This window comes from Phodopus roborovskii, unplaced genomic scaffold, assembly GCF_943737965.1.
Source record: "Phodopus roborovskii unplaced genomic scaffold, PHOROB, whole genome shotgun sequence".
Taxonomy (NCBI): Eukaryota; Metazoa; Chordata; class Mammalia; order Rodentia; family Cricetidae; genus Phodopus; species Phodopus roborovskii.
The window spans coordinates 19,576,051-19,591,473 of NW_026126410.1; the positions used below are offsets into that span (position 1 = coordinate 19,576,051).

At 40.4% G+C, this 15,423-nt stretch overlaps 1 protein-coding gene across 2 annotated transcripts in view; it reads right to left on the reverse strand.

The window, feature by feature from the left end:
• The window catches only part of Egflam (EGF like, fibronectin type III and laminin G domains), a 156,684-nt gene that overhangs the window by 67,462 nt on the left and 73,799 nt on the right, over window positions 1-15,423 (reverse strand). For both annotated transcript variants that reach the window (XM_051182511.1, XM_051182510.1), the window contains exons 4-5: window positions 11,130-11,247; window positions 9,984-10,119 (exon numbers count right to left, since the gene is read on the reverse strand). In XM_051182511.1, coding sequence (XP_051038468.1) covers window positions 9,984-10,119; window positions 11,130-11,247 — 254 coding nt within the window. The remainder of the gene's footprint in view (window positions 1-9,983; window positions 10,120-11,129; window positions 11,248-15,423) is intronic.

Here is a 15,423-nt window from a genome sequence, read left to right on the forward strand (position 1 = left end):
AATATCTGTAGCCATCTTCATCTCCATGCAAAAGTTACAGGGGTAGGAGAGGGAGGGAGGATTTTATATTCCTTGTTCATTTCATGCACACACAAAAAACCTATTTCCAATCAAAATTATGGAAATCTTTAACATTTAATTTCATAATATATAGCTCACAGAGATTGAATAACAGTTGAAAACCTTTAACACTTTGCCTCTGATTTTGTACCTGGTTTTCCATTCCATTGTTTCCAGGGTCTCTTGAGATACAAAGTACAAAGGTGAGGTTGAGAGAGAGAGCCTGGCAGGGGGATTGTCTTAAACCATCCCCAACAATAGCTTTATCTTCTTCCACTGGTGGGAATTTTATCCTAACTACAATGGTGGCAGTCAAGTCACCATAGCAACACTATCCTGGCACTTTCCCCAACACTGAAAAGGCCAGAGTAAAAGAAGTTGCCTGAGTATGTGCTGTGGATACAGAGGGCCAGCCATCAGCAAGGCTCATACCTGCAGCAGATGGCTTACCTTTGATTGATTGGGCAAGGGTGTTTGGGCAGGGCACATGAGAGTCAGCAACGGCTACTCAAAATTCAAGGAGTCAATTCAAGTAATCAAGGTATACTCCTTCAGTGGTTCACTTTACTGGGAAGAATCATTTACCACTACCAACATTAGGATCTAGCCTGTGGAGTGTTTGAGGGTTTCCAGAAATTATAAGTAAGATTTTTGTATTTGAGCCCTTATTTAACTTTTCTAAGTACAGCCCCTTAGCTTCAATCATATTCTCAAAGATAATTATGATCCTGAAAGCTTATGAAACAGATCTACCATTCTACCTTTGTGAACATGGAAAGAGTATAATTAACCTAAAGATGCAGAGCCATATTTCTTTCCTTATAATATTTTGACCACCTTGCCCATTGTGAATCAAAATTTAAGTGAACAATCATTTTCTTGAAACCATAGAATTCTGCAGGTTGGCTGCCTTTGCAGGGTCCCTTACAGAAGTTAGATTCTGGGAGGCTTCTAGAGGAGTATAAAGACAGCCTACCTAGGGGAGCTAGTAATGTAATTGGGGGAATAGTATATCTGGGAGTCAGTTCAGGAATAGAACCTCAAAGAATCAGCTGGAAGTCAGGGCAAAATAGCATATTTTAAGAATTTTAGTTGAAATGTTATTTTGTGTGTGTGTGTGTGTGTGTGTGTGTGTGTGTGTGTGTGTGTGTTTTCCACCTATATGTAAGAGGCTAGAAAAGGGCATCAGATCTCCTGGAGTTGGAGATACAGGTGATTGTGAGTTGCCAGACATGGGTACTAGGAACTAAACAGCAAGCTCTCTGAATGGCTGTGCCGTCTACCCTGAACCCAAGGAATTTATCTAAATAGTTCAATATAAACTGAACTATTAAGGGAAGTCTATGAGGACTAGAAAGAACTTACATTAAATTACAAAAGTCCTTGGACTTGAACAAGTTCTGGGAAATGGAGAATCCTTCAGTGGAGGGGAAATCCAAATACTGTGTGATATAAAATGTTAATCACTATGTATGTGTGGATAAGTGGGATAGCCAAAGAATAAATAAGACTCTGATATGAATGTGCATTTAATCTATACAAAAGATGGGTATAATGCAGGAAAACATTAACCATGAATAGGTAAGCAAGCCTATGGTGTCTTTCTCCATGCACTGCCAACGTCTTCTGTCTCAGCTTCTACTTAGCCACTGAACTGTGATTGTTCCTACCAACTGAGCACCTGACTTATGAAAAGTCAATTGAGTTTATGCCAGAACTTACTGGTGATTTATTTGAGCATGTTTGTTTGAGAAAGGGCCCTATTCTGTAACTTGGGCTCCTCTTGAACGTTGATCTTTTTGCCCCAGCCTCCAGAGTGCAGGAATTATAGGCATGTGCTACCACATCTGAATTCATTTTGTGACTTTTGTGTTTATTATAATTACTAATATTATGGAAATCAAAGAAACATAAAGTATAAAAACGAGTGGTAGTTATATTGTTCTTTTAAGGATTTGATAAAGCTGAAACCTAAATAATTTATTTTTGAAAGAGGAAAAATATAAGATTTTGGAAATTGTAAAATTGTAGGATTCTGTACTCAGCATTGTAAATGACTTCACATTTTTGGCTCTGTTGTAGAAACTATTTGTATAGATGAGACCTTTACAGTACATAAGAATTTCAAGCTAGTAACCCAGTCAGGTATGGACATTCAAATGAAATACCATAGCCTTATTTTAACAATGTGGTCAATCGATGTACATTTACAAAATTTATCTTCAAAAAGAGTGTTTAAGGTATTAGCATCATTTTAAAATATGAGTTCCAATTCTGAGTGAATTTTAAAAATCAGTCTCACCAACATTCTCAAGACTATTCAATGAAAATCTCCAAGGAAGTAAATGGGTAAATGCCATGCTAATTTCTACTATGAACCTGACAGAATTTTGAATTGCCTAAGAGGTATTGTCTGTGAGTGTGTTTCTAGAGAGGCTTAGCCGAGGTGAAAAGAGCTATGCTGAATGTGGATGGGGTCTCAGCTTAAGTAAAAAGGAAGTCAATGGAGCAACAACCTTCATGTCCCTTTGTTTACTGATTGTGGATGCCATGTGACCACCTTGTAAAGGTTCAGCCACTATAGTGGCTGTCACCACCCTATCTTCCATCCCATGATAGACTATACCCTCAAACTGAGAGCACAATAAACTTCCTTTAGGTGTTTCTGTCTGGTGTTTCTTTTATAGCTATGCGAAACTTAACTAATATGATGAGTGTATACATATAAACCGACTGACTTATGATGAAGATATGTGAGATATGTGTTAATGTGTTAGGCACCCACACACATGTACAAACACAAATGCAAACACACACAATTCTTCAGGGGCTTTTTTTTTTTTTTTTTTTTTTTTTCAGGATGGAATCTTACCAACACAGCATAAAACTGGGCTGCAAACACCTTGAAAAACTTTACTGAAGGTCTTGTGAGAAAATGAGAAAGAAAAATAATTAAAATTCTAGATGCTTTGCCTCTAAATAAATATATTGAAAATATTTAATGATTGTTGTCTTAATGTGTTTCTAAATTATTAGCCTGCTTGAAATACCCACATGTCTCAGAGAAGTTCAAATGGGCAAATTGGCAAAAGAGAATGTAGGAGGTGGGTCTCTAGGGACAGTGTAAGTGGTTAAGAAGAAGAAAAAGTAGGTGGTGGTGGGAAGAATTCTCAAGGGTATAAAGAAGAAATAGCTTTATATGGCCAAGTTAAAAAAAAAACATTAACACAGATCTTAGTAGCTTGAATTCAAAAGAAGAGTCATATTTGAAGCAATCCAAAGAATTTTAAGAAATACAGATATTAGTCTGGAACATGGACTCTCTGTACTGTCTAGTTTTATGTCAACTTGACAGAAGCTTGCATCATCAGGGACTCAATTGAGGAGGGAGGCTCAACTGAGAACTTGCCTCCATAAGATCACGCTGTAGGCAAGCCTTTAGGGCAATTTCTTAATTAGTGATTGATGGAGGAGGGTCCAGTTCATTGTGGGAAGTGCCATTTCTAGGCTGAATGGTCCTGGGTTCTATAAGAAATCGGGCTGAGCAAATCATGAGGAGCAAGCCATCAGACAGCACCCCCTCCATGACCTCTGCATCAGCTCCTACCTCCAGGTTCCTACCCTGCTTGAGTTCCTGTCCTGGTTTGATGATGGGCTGTTATGTGGAACTGAGAGCAAAATAAACTATTTCCTCTCCAAGTTGCTTTGGTCACGGTGTTTCATTACAGAGATAGTAACCCTAACTAAGACACTGTCCACAAAATGTGTGACAGAATTCAAAATTATCTTAGTGTATAGAAATGGGAGGGATGGTCTAGGCAGCAATGGCTGTACAGAAGCAGAGGAAAGTGGCCATCAATCATGGAATCTTAAGTACTAGGTGACTTCTAGAACATGGTAGGCAGTGGAACTAACTTTACTGTCTCTAATCTCAATCAATATTGATTCAGAGCAATGCTTTTTTCTATGATCCACAGAAAAGCATGCACTGGGCACTGGGTACTGTGATACTATAAACATCTCTCTCCATCTCTCTTTCTCTCTCATACACACACACACACACACACACACACACACACACACACACACACACACACACACCTGAAACAATTTTCCCAACCCCTGTTTATGCCTTTTGTGACATTCTCTCATATTTTCTTTTATAGTCTAGTGCAGCCTCCTTTTGAAAAATCGTAGGTCAGAATCACCCCAATTAGTTCAAATACCTTCAAATCCATCATCTTTCATTTTGAGAACTTGTATCCTTGAAACTGAGGTGAAGGTGAAGCTTAAACATCTTATAGAAGGACACTGGATTCGCTGATGACTCCCCATTTTGTTCTTCATGAGCAGCAGCCCATGTAACAATGTCATGGGTGTCTGAACTCTCCCAGAGCCTGGAACCCAAAGCTGCTGGTACACTGCTTATCACCTTCAGGCATAGTTTCTTTAACTTTCTGTCTTTCCCTATAGACTGCAAGCTCATGAATCATTGGAACTTTGTTCTGTTTGTTTATATGTTCCTTGAGGAGTCTGCATGGTCTTTCAAAAATGCAAATACTGAAATTGCTTTCCTCCTTAAAATTTTCTGTGGTTCCATTTTCCCTTCAGGATAAAAAGCAAACTCTTTCTTAATGCCTTTCTTGGTCTGACCTGTGCTTACTCTTCTCTCACCACGCATAGCTCCAGGCTTTCTAAGCAATTCCAGGAACATTTTCTTCTTGCCTCCAAGCCATTGCTTAAGTGGCTTCCTCTAGCCTAAGCCTTTCATATTGCTTCCTCCATCCTCTTCTGTAGTTATCGCTGATGTGTCTTTCCTAGTACTGTAAGAAGCCTGCCTAGACACCTTCAAAACTAGGTCATCCACAAATATGTGCAACTTTGATGTGTCAATTAAAACTTTCAAGGTTAAAAGTAAGTTCAGATACCAACCACACATTCCCCAAAGCCTGTATCCCTACCTCTACTGTGTCACTCACCACTCTGGACTATGCTCATCTACATCATTCATGACCCTGTCCAAAAGCTTGGGTCACAGCTTATTCACCTCTAAATCTCTTGTCCATGATCTATACACATACATTAATAACACAGGCTTGTGTGAATAGATGTTCACATTTGGCTCTTTCAGCAAATGCTACCGGGGTGAGCCACCACAACTGGCCACATTTGGCTCTTAATAAGAGCGCTTGAAGAAATTAAAATATGTTAGAAATAACAGGACACCCTAAGCCAACTGTCAAGAAAATTCAGCTGTCAATCTTTATGAGAACACACTGTTGAGGTCTTAAAGCCCACAGCTGCTTTCCTATGACAGTGGTATAGCAGAGCAGTTGAGACAGATGTCATATTTCTGGTGGAACAAAAATGCTATCTGGTCCCTCAAGAAAAGGCTTGCCAACCCCTGACCTATAATTGTAATCTTTAACCACATAATGGTCTGAAAAAGCTCATGTACCCCTTTTAGAATGGTTTTATATGCCCACATTTAAATATAAGAGAACAATCAGAATGTTGACAGCAATAATCTAAGTAATAAGTGTGGTGTTTTCATATGTATTACTTCATTGAAATGTTAAATAAGAGAACCCAGTAATGAATTTCAGTCACTGTAATAATTTTATGTAGTGATAAACATAGCTGCTATTTTGAGATAAGTGCAACAATTGTAATGGGATAAGAACAGCCCAGTCCAATGATGATGAAAGTCCCACTGTGGCTTGGAATTGTCATTGATTTATGAAAACAGTGCTGAGTTTCACTTGTCAAAAGGAAGACCATAGTTATTTTCCAGCCAAATACAGAGACCCTTTAAATTTTATCTAAGGACCCCTTTAGGAATGTGCAGACTGCAAGATAAGCCCTTGGCTCTATGGGAAGAGACACAATCCATAGATCAGCAAGGGTCAACAGGACAGGACTGAGATAAAGCTCCATGCACTCATGCAGCTTACACTGTCAACCTTACAGGCTACTTTTATGCAAATTTTGCTCCCCACAAAAATGAACTATGGTGTGAAGTCCAAACCACATTAAGTCATCACATTAAAAAAAAATCTATTTGACCTTCAGCTCTCTTGGCTGCTCTTTATTTACATATTGGTCTAAACTGATTAAATGACAAATGGATGGAATGGGACAATGATAAACTTGAATGGCAGCTTGTCCTAGGTGGGCCAGAGGAGACAATGCTTTTTCATTGGCTTCCACAGCTGCTACACCAGAAGCCAATTTATATCAGCCCCCAACACCCTGACCAGGATTTCACTAGGAACCATCAGAAGGAAGAATTGAAGTTTCATGGGATGTGCTTATGGAACTCAGGGTCTTATTTCTGCAAAAATTATTTAGTTCTTTCATCTAAGCCCGAAGGCTTAAATGGCTAACAGAATTTCTAGGACTATATGCCAGTCTGCAAGGTGCTTCTGAGATCCTCAATTTAGGAAGTAAAGAAATAAAAATGAATTCTTGCTTTTATAATGCATTATTTGTTAACTTGGAGTCTCACCTGACATCCAAGTCAGCCAGGCTTCTTTTTTATTGCTAATTTTGGTCCTTTTGCCAAGAAGGTCTTATACTAGATCACCTTAACTTCCTAAATACTTTCTCCCAAAGAGGAGTATTTTTCACAGTTTTCCACTCTCTCTAAATTGATTGTATTAGTTCTTTGTGGCTGGGTATGTAGTTCAGAAACAGAGTGACTTTTTTAGCTGACAAGAAAAACAAAATAACATAAAATAAAATAATTCTCAAATGTCTTTAATACTAATATTTGAGGGCTAGAAAAACCAACACAGGGCCACATTCCTCTTAAATATTGCAGTCATTCATCTGGTTATTGCTATAAATTTTAGTCATGAGTAAAGTTCTAAGAGGAAGCTGGTGGTTCACCTATTTATAAAGACTGCTAAATCTCAGGTTTGACTCCACCTGGGGTGAGGCTGTAGTCAGAGCCTTCAAGTGAGACACATATACTGAGATTATTGAAAGCTTCGCCATACACTGAATGGATAGCCTTATTTTATATTTTGTTTTATTTTTACATTTAGTGGGCACATGCATGTGTGTGAGTACTGTGTGCATGCGCACATGAGCACGCTATCACAACAGCCTACGTGTGGAAGTCAGGGGACAACTTGACTTGTTGGAGTCATTTCCTTCTTACCATCATGTGGGTTCTGGAATCAGGGTGTGTAGCAAGCTCTTTTACTTTACCTGCTGAGCCATCTCACAGGCTCCTAACCACTGTGTGGCTAGGAAACAAAAGCAGTAAATATCTTCCAGTGGTGGCTGAACAGTGGAACAAAGGGCCAAAGGGGCTGGGCCGTGGTGGGATGAGCACATGCAGATCCACGTTGGGTCTTTCTAGCTTTTATACCTGAAGTTGGTGAGGTAGAAGATTGGCTACCATACTGGTATCTGATACTGGTGGCAAAAGATTCCTTTAGCCACCTTTCTCTAACGCTTTTTTCATTATCTCCTTAAAATCAGGTGGCTGTTACTGTAATCTTTTTTAAATGGCTCAGGGTAAAACATAAAAAGTCCTCTGTGGACCCTATTCTAAGTGCTGAGAGACATCTTTTGTCTTTTCCTTCATTGTTCACCTGCATTTCCTGGCTAAAGAAAGTCAGGCTCACAGGATTAGCCAGCTTGCTCAGGGTTGCAGCTAGTGGGTCAAGCCAATGGCTATGTATGGTCAAATCTTCCCTAGCACTGGTGTGACATGCAATACTGTGGAAGAGCCAAGGTCCCAGGAAAGGCTCCATTATCTTTAGTAACACACTCTTATAGTCCCTTCCCTGTCTCAGACTCTCCAAGCAAATTCCTTGTACCCAAATCCTTGTCCCAAGCTGGCTCAGAGGGAACTGAAAACTATGGAAGGTGTTTGAGGCTCAGGAGGAAGGGTCATGTCTAGGGTCACATGAAGATTGCAGAGTTAAGGGGGCAGCATTCTCTCCTGTCTTCTGGAGACCAATATTTTCATTTTCCACTTGCAGTGTGCATGCAAGACTACAAAACTGCTATTTCCATATTTTATCAACATATCAGACCCAGAGTTAGGAAAATATATGTTTGGGTGCAAAATTAACAGTAAATGAGAACCACCATCCTTCTGGGGATTACACAGATGATCTGCTGAGCAATGATAAAAATACTTGCATTTCCCAAAGTTGGAAGTGTTACATTTTGTTCTGTTGGTGTTGTCTAACTTATTTGTGGGAGTAAATCATGTGTTACATTCCCCCCAAGGCTTTTTAGACAAGAAAACTGGAGTTTGAGAGATCCAAGTGTTGCTCATTTAACTCCTATTAGAACTGAGATTATGATTGTTTCTATTCTAGGCACACACCAGGCTTTGCCTACCAGGTGTGTTGAGAGGCAAGATTATGTGCTACCCTCAGGGAGGAGCCTTGATCTCATCTTTGCCATAGTGTCCTTCCTCCCTCCCTTCCTCCTTTCTCTCCTCCTCCCTACTTTCCTTACTCCCTTCTTTATTCTCCCCCTTCATTCCTCCTTTCTTCTTCCCCTCTCTTCCTGCCTTACTCACTTCCTCTTTTCATTTTTTCCTTCCAGGTTTTCCTGTCACCCATTGCCACTTTGCAAGAGTTGTCCCTTTGAGGGTTTCCCGTTCTTCAACACTCAGCCTACACACTCCAGATTTGAAGCCCCTTCTACCCCCACTCTCCGCTCACATCACCACCATCACCTATGGTTGCTTTCAGAGTTACAATAACTGGTGCTTGATTAGTCCATACATTCTTTCTACCCTGGACTCTCTGATGAGCTAGGAAAATGAAAAAGGACCCAGACTTGACTAGTGAAAATGCACACCAAAATTGTGCTGGGTCCAAGAAGAAATCCATACGCTCTTGCTAAGCTTGCAGACCACACACCTTAAGGTGTGGGAAATCCTGTTGGACAATGAATCAATGATGCAGAGAGATAGATGGGCATAGACTGCTGAGAGGGTGTGGATCTAGTGCTCCCTGAATTCAGACTTGCTGCTGGACATTACAGTCATGGAAGCTGATACAATATTGCTTTAATCTTTTCAAGTTTCTGCCACTTGGAATTCAGCAAGCCCCGCCTGCAAACAAGATCTGAAGACATAAATGTCTGTTTCCCACAGCCCAGGAATAAACTGGGAGGTCAGGACAAAAAAACAACTCATCAGATCTTGACAGGACCCTTTGGCCCAGGTTCAGAAAGCCTGAGGAATAAGGTCCTGCTGATCTCTTTATGAATCCACAACATTGAGGCCTCAGAGGAGCCTCTCATCTTTAATGTATGACCAACTACCTCCCTTCTCTCAGTGTCCACCCAAAGTCAAATGGAGACCCAAATTCAGGCCAAAGACTTTGCATTGGGAATTCCTTTTGTTTACATTTTATTCTTTAAAGAAATAAATCAATAAAATTGCACAGCAGCATTGGCAATCATGAGTTTTATATGAATTTCTATTGTCCACCAAAATGAATAACCAGACTTAAGATATAGATAGAAGTTGTACTCAAACTCAGAAATTTGCCCCAAGGTGATATGGATCTGGAGGGCACAGTGCATGGTGTTTGTTATAAAGAGTTCTTCCTTCTCCCTCTGAGAAAAACCATCAAATATTTACTTCAAATACAATACTTTCAAGTCAGAAGGATGAGTTCCAAGCCTGAAATTCAGGGCAGCTTGTTGCTAACATTGCATAAAGAGTTTCCAGAGCTCAGAAGAGTGGCATCAAAAGATGTAAGGTAGAGGACAGTGTTGCCAATGACTGCTCATCAAAGATATATGTTGACCCAATTGTAAATTTGCTCCTCAAGACTTTGTACCACTTTAAACCCACATTGACTGGAGTCAGGTGAAGATCCATGCCCTGTATAACACCATATAGCATGTAACCGTGGTCTGTGGTTTGACCCGTGACTCACCTGATGAACTCCACAGAGTAGGACTGAATTGGGATACTTCCTTCATTTTCTCCAGGTTTCCAAGAGAGGGCTACTTCAGAATCAGAAACCACAAGGACATGTGGCTGCTGGGGTGCTTCGGGGGGCAGGCAGGAATCTAGGCAGGATGACAAACACAGCTAGTCTTGGCTGGAGGTCTCAGCTGATGGAGAGGTTGGATACATCAAAAACAGGTGCACATTCGACTACTGAAAATTTTATTTTGTGTGGTCTCAAAACCCATGGCCAACAAACAAACAAAAACCCACAGATGCTTTTACTATGTAGTAGCAATAGGCTCACTGAAATCTTGTCTTCCTTACTACTCTCAGAACCTTTGGCTGGCTGGTAAGCAACTCAGTTGACTTCAATGTCTCTGACATACATGTTGTGTATCCCTGTGAATCTTCTGCCCCACTCATCTCCCATCAATCGCTCATCTGTTTCCAGGTTGTAATTGGTACTTACCCCTAAGGAAGCTGAATACCTACTGTTACTGACACTTATTTTCCAACACTTCTGTATGTGTGTTTTGTGTATGTACTGAGAACCTGTGGTGTGTGCCCTTGTGTGTAAAAAGGATCCCATCACCTAGTACATTCTACTGTCTTACATGTCCAGACTTCCATACCTTCAAGTTTTATGAACACTATTATTTAGGTCTAGAGGATTTCCCTACCATTCTAAGCACTTTCTACAACACAGAATGGAGATTGATTAATGTCACTTCTCAACAGAGAGCATGGTGTGAACAGTAACCACAGTGGACCTGGCATTTTATTCCAGTATCCACTCTACATCACATGGATGAACAGTTGCTGGATTTTTTCTTCTCTCTCCCCTTCCTCACTGTCTTGATTCCTACTCAATGAGTTCTTCCTGCACCATTATGTGGTAAATCCATGAAGCCTGTGGGTACCACGTTTAAAATGATCTGTTACTATATGCCATTCAACCAATGTCTTGCCTTACCCTGATGAGTTCTGAAAGAGCAGAGGCATGCTTTCTGTGGTCACCACTGGCCTCTAAGAGCCCAAGACAGTTATTTGGCACATGCTGTTTGCTGCATGAATGCATAAGTACATGAAAGCCCTTTCCCATTGCTAATTAATTTGAGCCCAGTTTTACCTTGAGACAAAGTGGTTACATGCCGAGGAAAGCTAAGCCTCCCTTTGCCAGTCTGGCTGTAAGCAGCTATGCTCACTCGATATTCAGTGCCTGGCTTCAAATCTCCAATCACTTCCTCCTGTCAAACAAGAAATGTGCCAAAAATGAGAAGGTCTACTTGAACACTCTAGACCAGTGGTTCTAAATCTGTGGGGTTACAACCTCTCAGGGACACATATCAGATAACCTGCGTATCAGATATTTACATTACGATTCATAGCAGTATCAAAATTACAATTATTAAGTAGGAACCATCAGTTTTATATCACTAAAATATGAGGAACTGTGTTAAAGGGTTGCAGCATTAGGAAGGTTATGAACCACTGACCGGGGCAGTTTCTCTAAGGTTTATATTTTAATATCTCTGGGAATTTGCTTGGGACAGAGACTGTTTGCTCTATCTAGATTTTGATCCAGTTACAAAATTTGCAAAAAGTAAAACATCAATCACAACATATTTCTCATGTCCAGAGGCCTAAACTTCATCAGGAGCTACACAGAGCCCCAGAGCTGGAGCTTGTTCACACCTCAGATGTTGCTCTCAGGATGCTGCAACTCGGGGAGGTATTTTTCAGGAATACCTCTGGGTCTTTCTTTCCATTTTCAAATTGCAACATTGAGGGGCCAGCCACACAGCCAACCTGAATCTTGATTTTTACCCACAGAATAATGGGTGAGAATTTTGGTTCTCAAATTTTAAAGCAATGGAATCACCAATACAACTTTCTAAAGGTAAATTATGGGCTTGATTCCCAGAGTGTCTGTTTCAGGAGTCAGGCATGAGGAATGGCCTGAGAATCTGTTACATTTCTGTGACAAGTTCCCAGGTGATGCTGATAGTGATGCTGATGTTGGCTGCCTCCTCTTCCCTGAGAACTGCTAGAACTAATGATGGATGCACGTGTGAGCTTCCTGGAAGAGTCACACTGAGTGGAAAGTGTTAGCTGAAGATTTGCTCCTTCAGCTTCAGGGAAAGAGACTTTTCCCCAGCAACAGTGCTAATTTGGAGGTGCAGGTGCCCTTATCAGAGAGAAGCCATGTATAGTGCTGTGGACAAGGTGTCACTTGGAGCCAACCTGTTCTGGCATTGAACGCTGTTGATTCTTCAATCCTTTCGTATCTGTGCCTACCATTCACATCAAACCTCCTGAGTCTCAGCTTCTTTAATAACAGGCACACAGCTGCCTTGTATGGTCATAGCACTGGGTTCGTGTGGGACACACTGTAGTTGGGAGGGAGGTCATGCTCTAGAAACAGGTTGTGTTACCCACTGTTCAGCATCTGGAATGACTCCCCTCTCCTTGCTTAGGTTCATCATTCAATTTGGAGTCCCAACTCTTTCCTTCACACCTTTTCGAACCACTGGAACCTGATGACCACACCCACTGAACATTTTGCCACTAATTTGGCCCTCCTATACACATAGATACACAAAAACTTGAACATTTCTAATACGAAGCAACAAAATCCAAAGGTTTTGCTAACACTAATATGGCATCAAAAGTAAAAACACTGTAAGTTTGACTTCATGTGACAAGTCAGACAAAACCACTTGTAAACTAAGAAAATTCCATGAAAATATCTTCAAACTATGTGATAAAGTACAGATGAAAAATAAGTTTGGTTCATGTTTATGGTTAGGTCCTATCCCATTCTCTCAATCTAGCTCTCTCTCTCTACCACCACCCCCACTCACATACCAAGTCCCCCTCCCCCCTGAAAAAAATTTAAATCTGAAACTCTGATTTGAATCATTTGAATAACAATCAACTTGCACCTCAAACTGTTACTGTTTCTCAAACAAGGTTCTAAACCATTGAACTATTTGAGAGCCGGTATCACATCTTTTTATTCACAACATCATTAGATTCTTATACATTCACTGTCACTTAAGAAAAGTTAGGAGGTTAAAAATGCTTCAAAAGCATTCAAGTTAAAGCATCAATTGTTAATCCCTGACTATGCATACCTAACCAACTCTCAATTAATCCTCCTCATAAATAAATAAAATCACTTACTCCCCTCATCTTTATTTCCAATCCAGAAATTCTAGATACTTAGATATTCATTCCTCTCTCCCCACCACCCAGTTATCAGTGTAGCTGATGACACCCTCTTCATTCCACTAGAATCTGTCTATGTTATTTTATCCAAATATCCATTTAAGTGTAAGCCCTCATAATGAAGACAACAGGCTGGCTCTGACCACAAGTACTGACCATACTCCAGTTTGGACCCCACCCACACTGCTATGCTACAGTTAACTTCCTAAGTCTCAAATTGGATCCTATCACTTTACACTTTCAAATTCCCTTAGAACAGCATATGTGTGTCCCCCTTGTTCATCCTTCTAATGTTATCCATGCCATTGCCCCTTTTTGCATTATTCATTCCAGTCAGACCTAAGAACTTGGCAGGGATCACACTTATGCTGTTCAATTCCTTGCCTCTGGGCCTTTGAACCTGCTACTCCTCTCCATGAAATGTCCTTCTCCCTACTCTTGCCTGGCTCACCCTGTCCATCCTTCATGACTCAACTGAGACATTACCTCATTTCTCTACCCCGTCCCCCAGTCTGGTTAGATGCCCCTCCTCTATGCTTCCTTGGTGTCCTTGGTGGGCCTCAATCTTAACACTACTCACCTTGTGTTGTAATTGCCTGATATTTGTCACCTTCTCCCCACCAAATTGAGGATGGGATGCAACTTTCTATTCTGCTGATATCACAGAGCTTAGCATAGTTATTACCAGACACTTACAGTGCTTATGTGGGGTTTTTTGATGAATGAATAAGTGAACTAGAGTGAAATGAAAAAAAAAAAAAATCAAGAGCCAAGATGCCCCAAAGGAGCAGATTACCTCATCAAGAAAAGAGTTTCAACTACTGACCTCTTCATCTTAATCAATAGTATTTCTATGGATTGAATCCACACTCCTCAAGTTCATGTTCATCATTTAATATAGACCTAAATCTTCAGTACCACAGTACTATAGCCAAGTCCTGGGTGATTAGATAATGAGGAAAGAGCCCTTAGGAATGGATTAATTCCATTACTTAATGTGAGAGTAGGCTAGTTATTGTAGGAATAGTCTATATATTGAAGGAACTGGCTCTTGAGAGTGGGAGCAGGAGGCTCAGAAATTCAAGGTCATTCCTGACTGCATAAGTAGTTTGCTTGAGGCTAACCTAGGCTATAGCTACCCTGTCTCAAAAAATATAAAAAAAGAAGATAACTAATAAATAAATATGTTAAAGTATAAGTAAAAGTGAGCTGGGCCCTCTCACTCTTGCATGTTCTCGGGCTCCTTCACCTTCCAAAATGGGATGACGCAGCTACAGGCGCTCACCAGATATTGAACAGTATGACTGTGGTACTCTTGGATATTCAGCACTCAGAAACACAAGTCAAGTAAATTTCCCATGATGTTCTGTTGTAGCAGCACAAAACTAGTTAAGACAGCACTCCTGCTCCAAGCTCTGCATTCAGCAACTCTGAAGACAGTATTGACTGAGTGTCCTTTGCCCACCACCATGCATGTCCTCAGTCCTGCCCCCTTCTTCCATTTCTGTCTCAGTGTCCCTTGGCTCCATGTCTGGGCCACTGCTGTAGCAATTCAGAAGATGTCTGCTTCTAGTCTTCCCCTTTGCTCTTTTATTTTCTCTATCCTACAAATACCTTCACAAAGGATTTCTGCTGAACAGGACACCTGTCTATAGTGCCCCTCCTGCCCTGCTTCCTAGAATCCTAACTCTACCTCCTATCCTAAGGATTAGGTCAAGTTGAAAGGTTCAGATCTAAAGGGAGTATGTGGGTCCAAAACCTCTGTTTTACCCTTCTCCCAACTGATACTCCAGGTTTCTCCCACTGAGCAGAAATACTTTCAAACCAAATGAATGCTCTACAGGCTTTTGCTGCAGGCTCCCTTTTCTCCTGGAAGTTATCATAATACAGGAAAATAGAGGGAAACTATGTGATTTCATAGATTAGTATTGATTTTGCCAGATTTGATACTAAATTTAACTATTGTTAATTACCATTTGTGGATGTTTTATTTGTCCTATATGTTTGCTTTGATGATATACCCTTATTTAATTCAGTTTTCTCAGAATATAAACTTAGTAAGCGACAAAATAAGGATCCAAGCTATGACTTCAAAACCTGAATTCTAAATGAATCCCATCTTTACTGAAAAGTATTGTGATGTTTAAATCAATAATTAACACAAACAATGAAGTCTACATTATCATGTGACT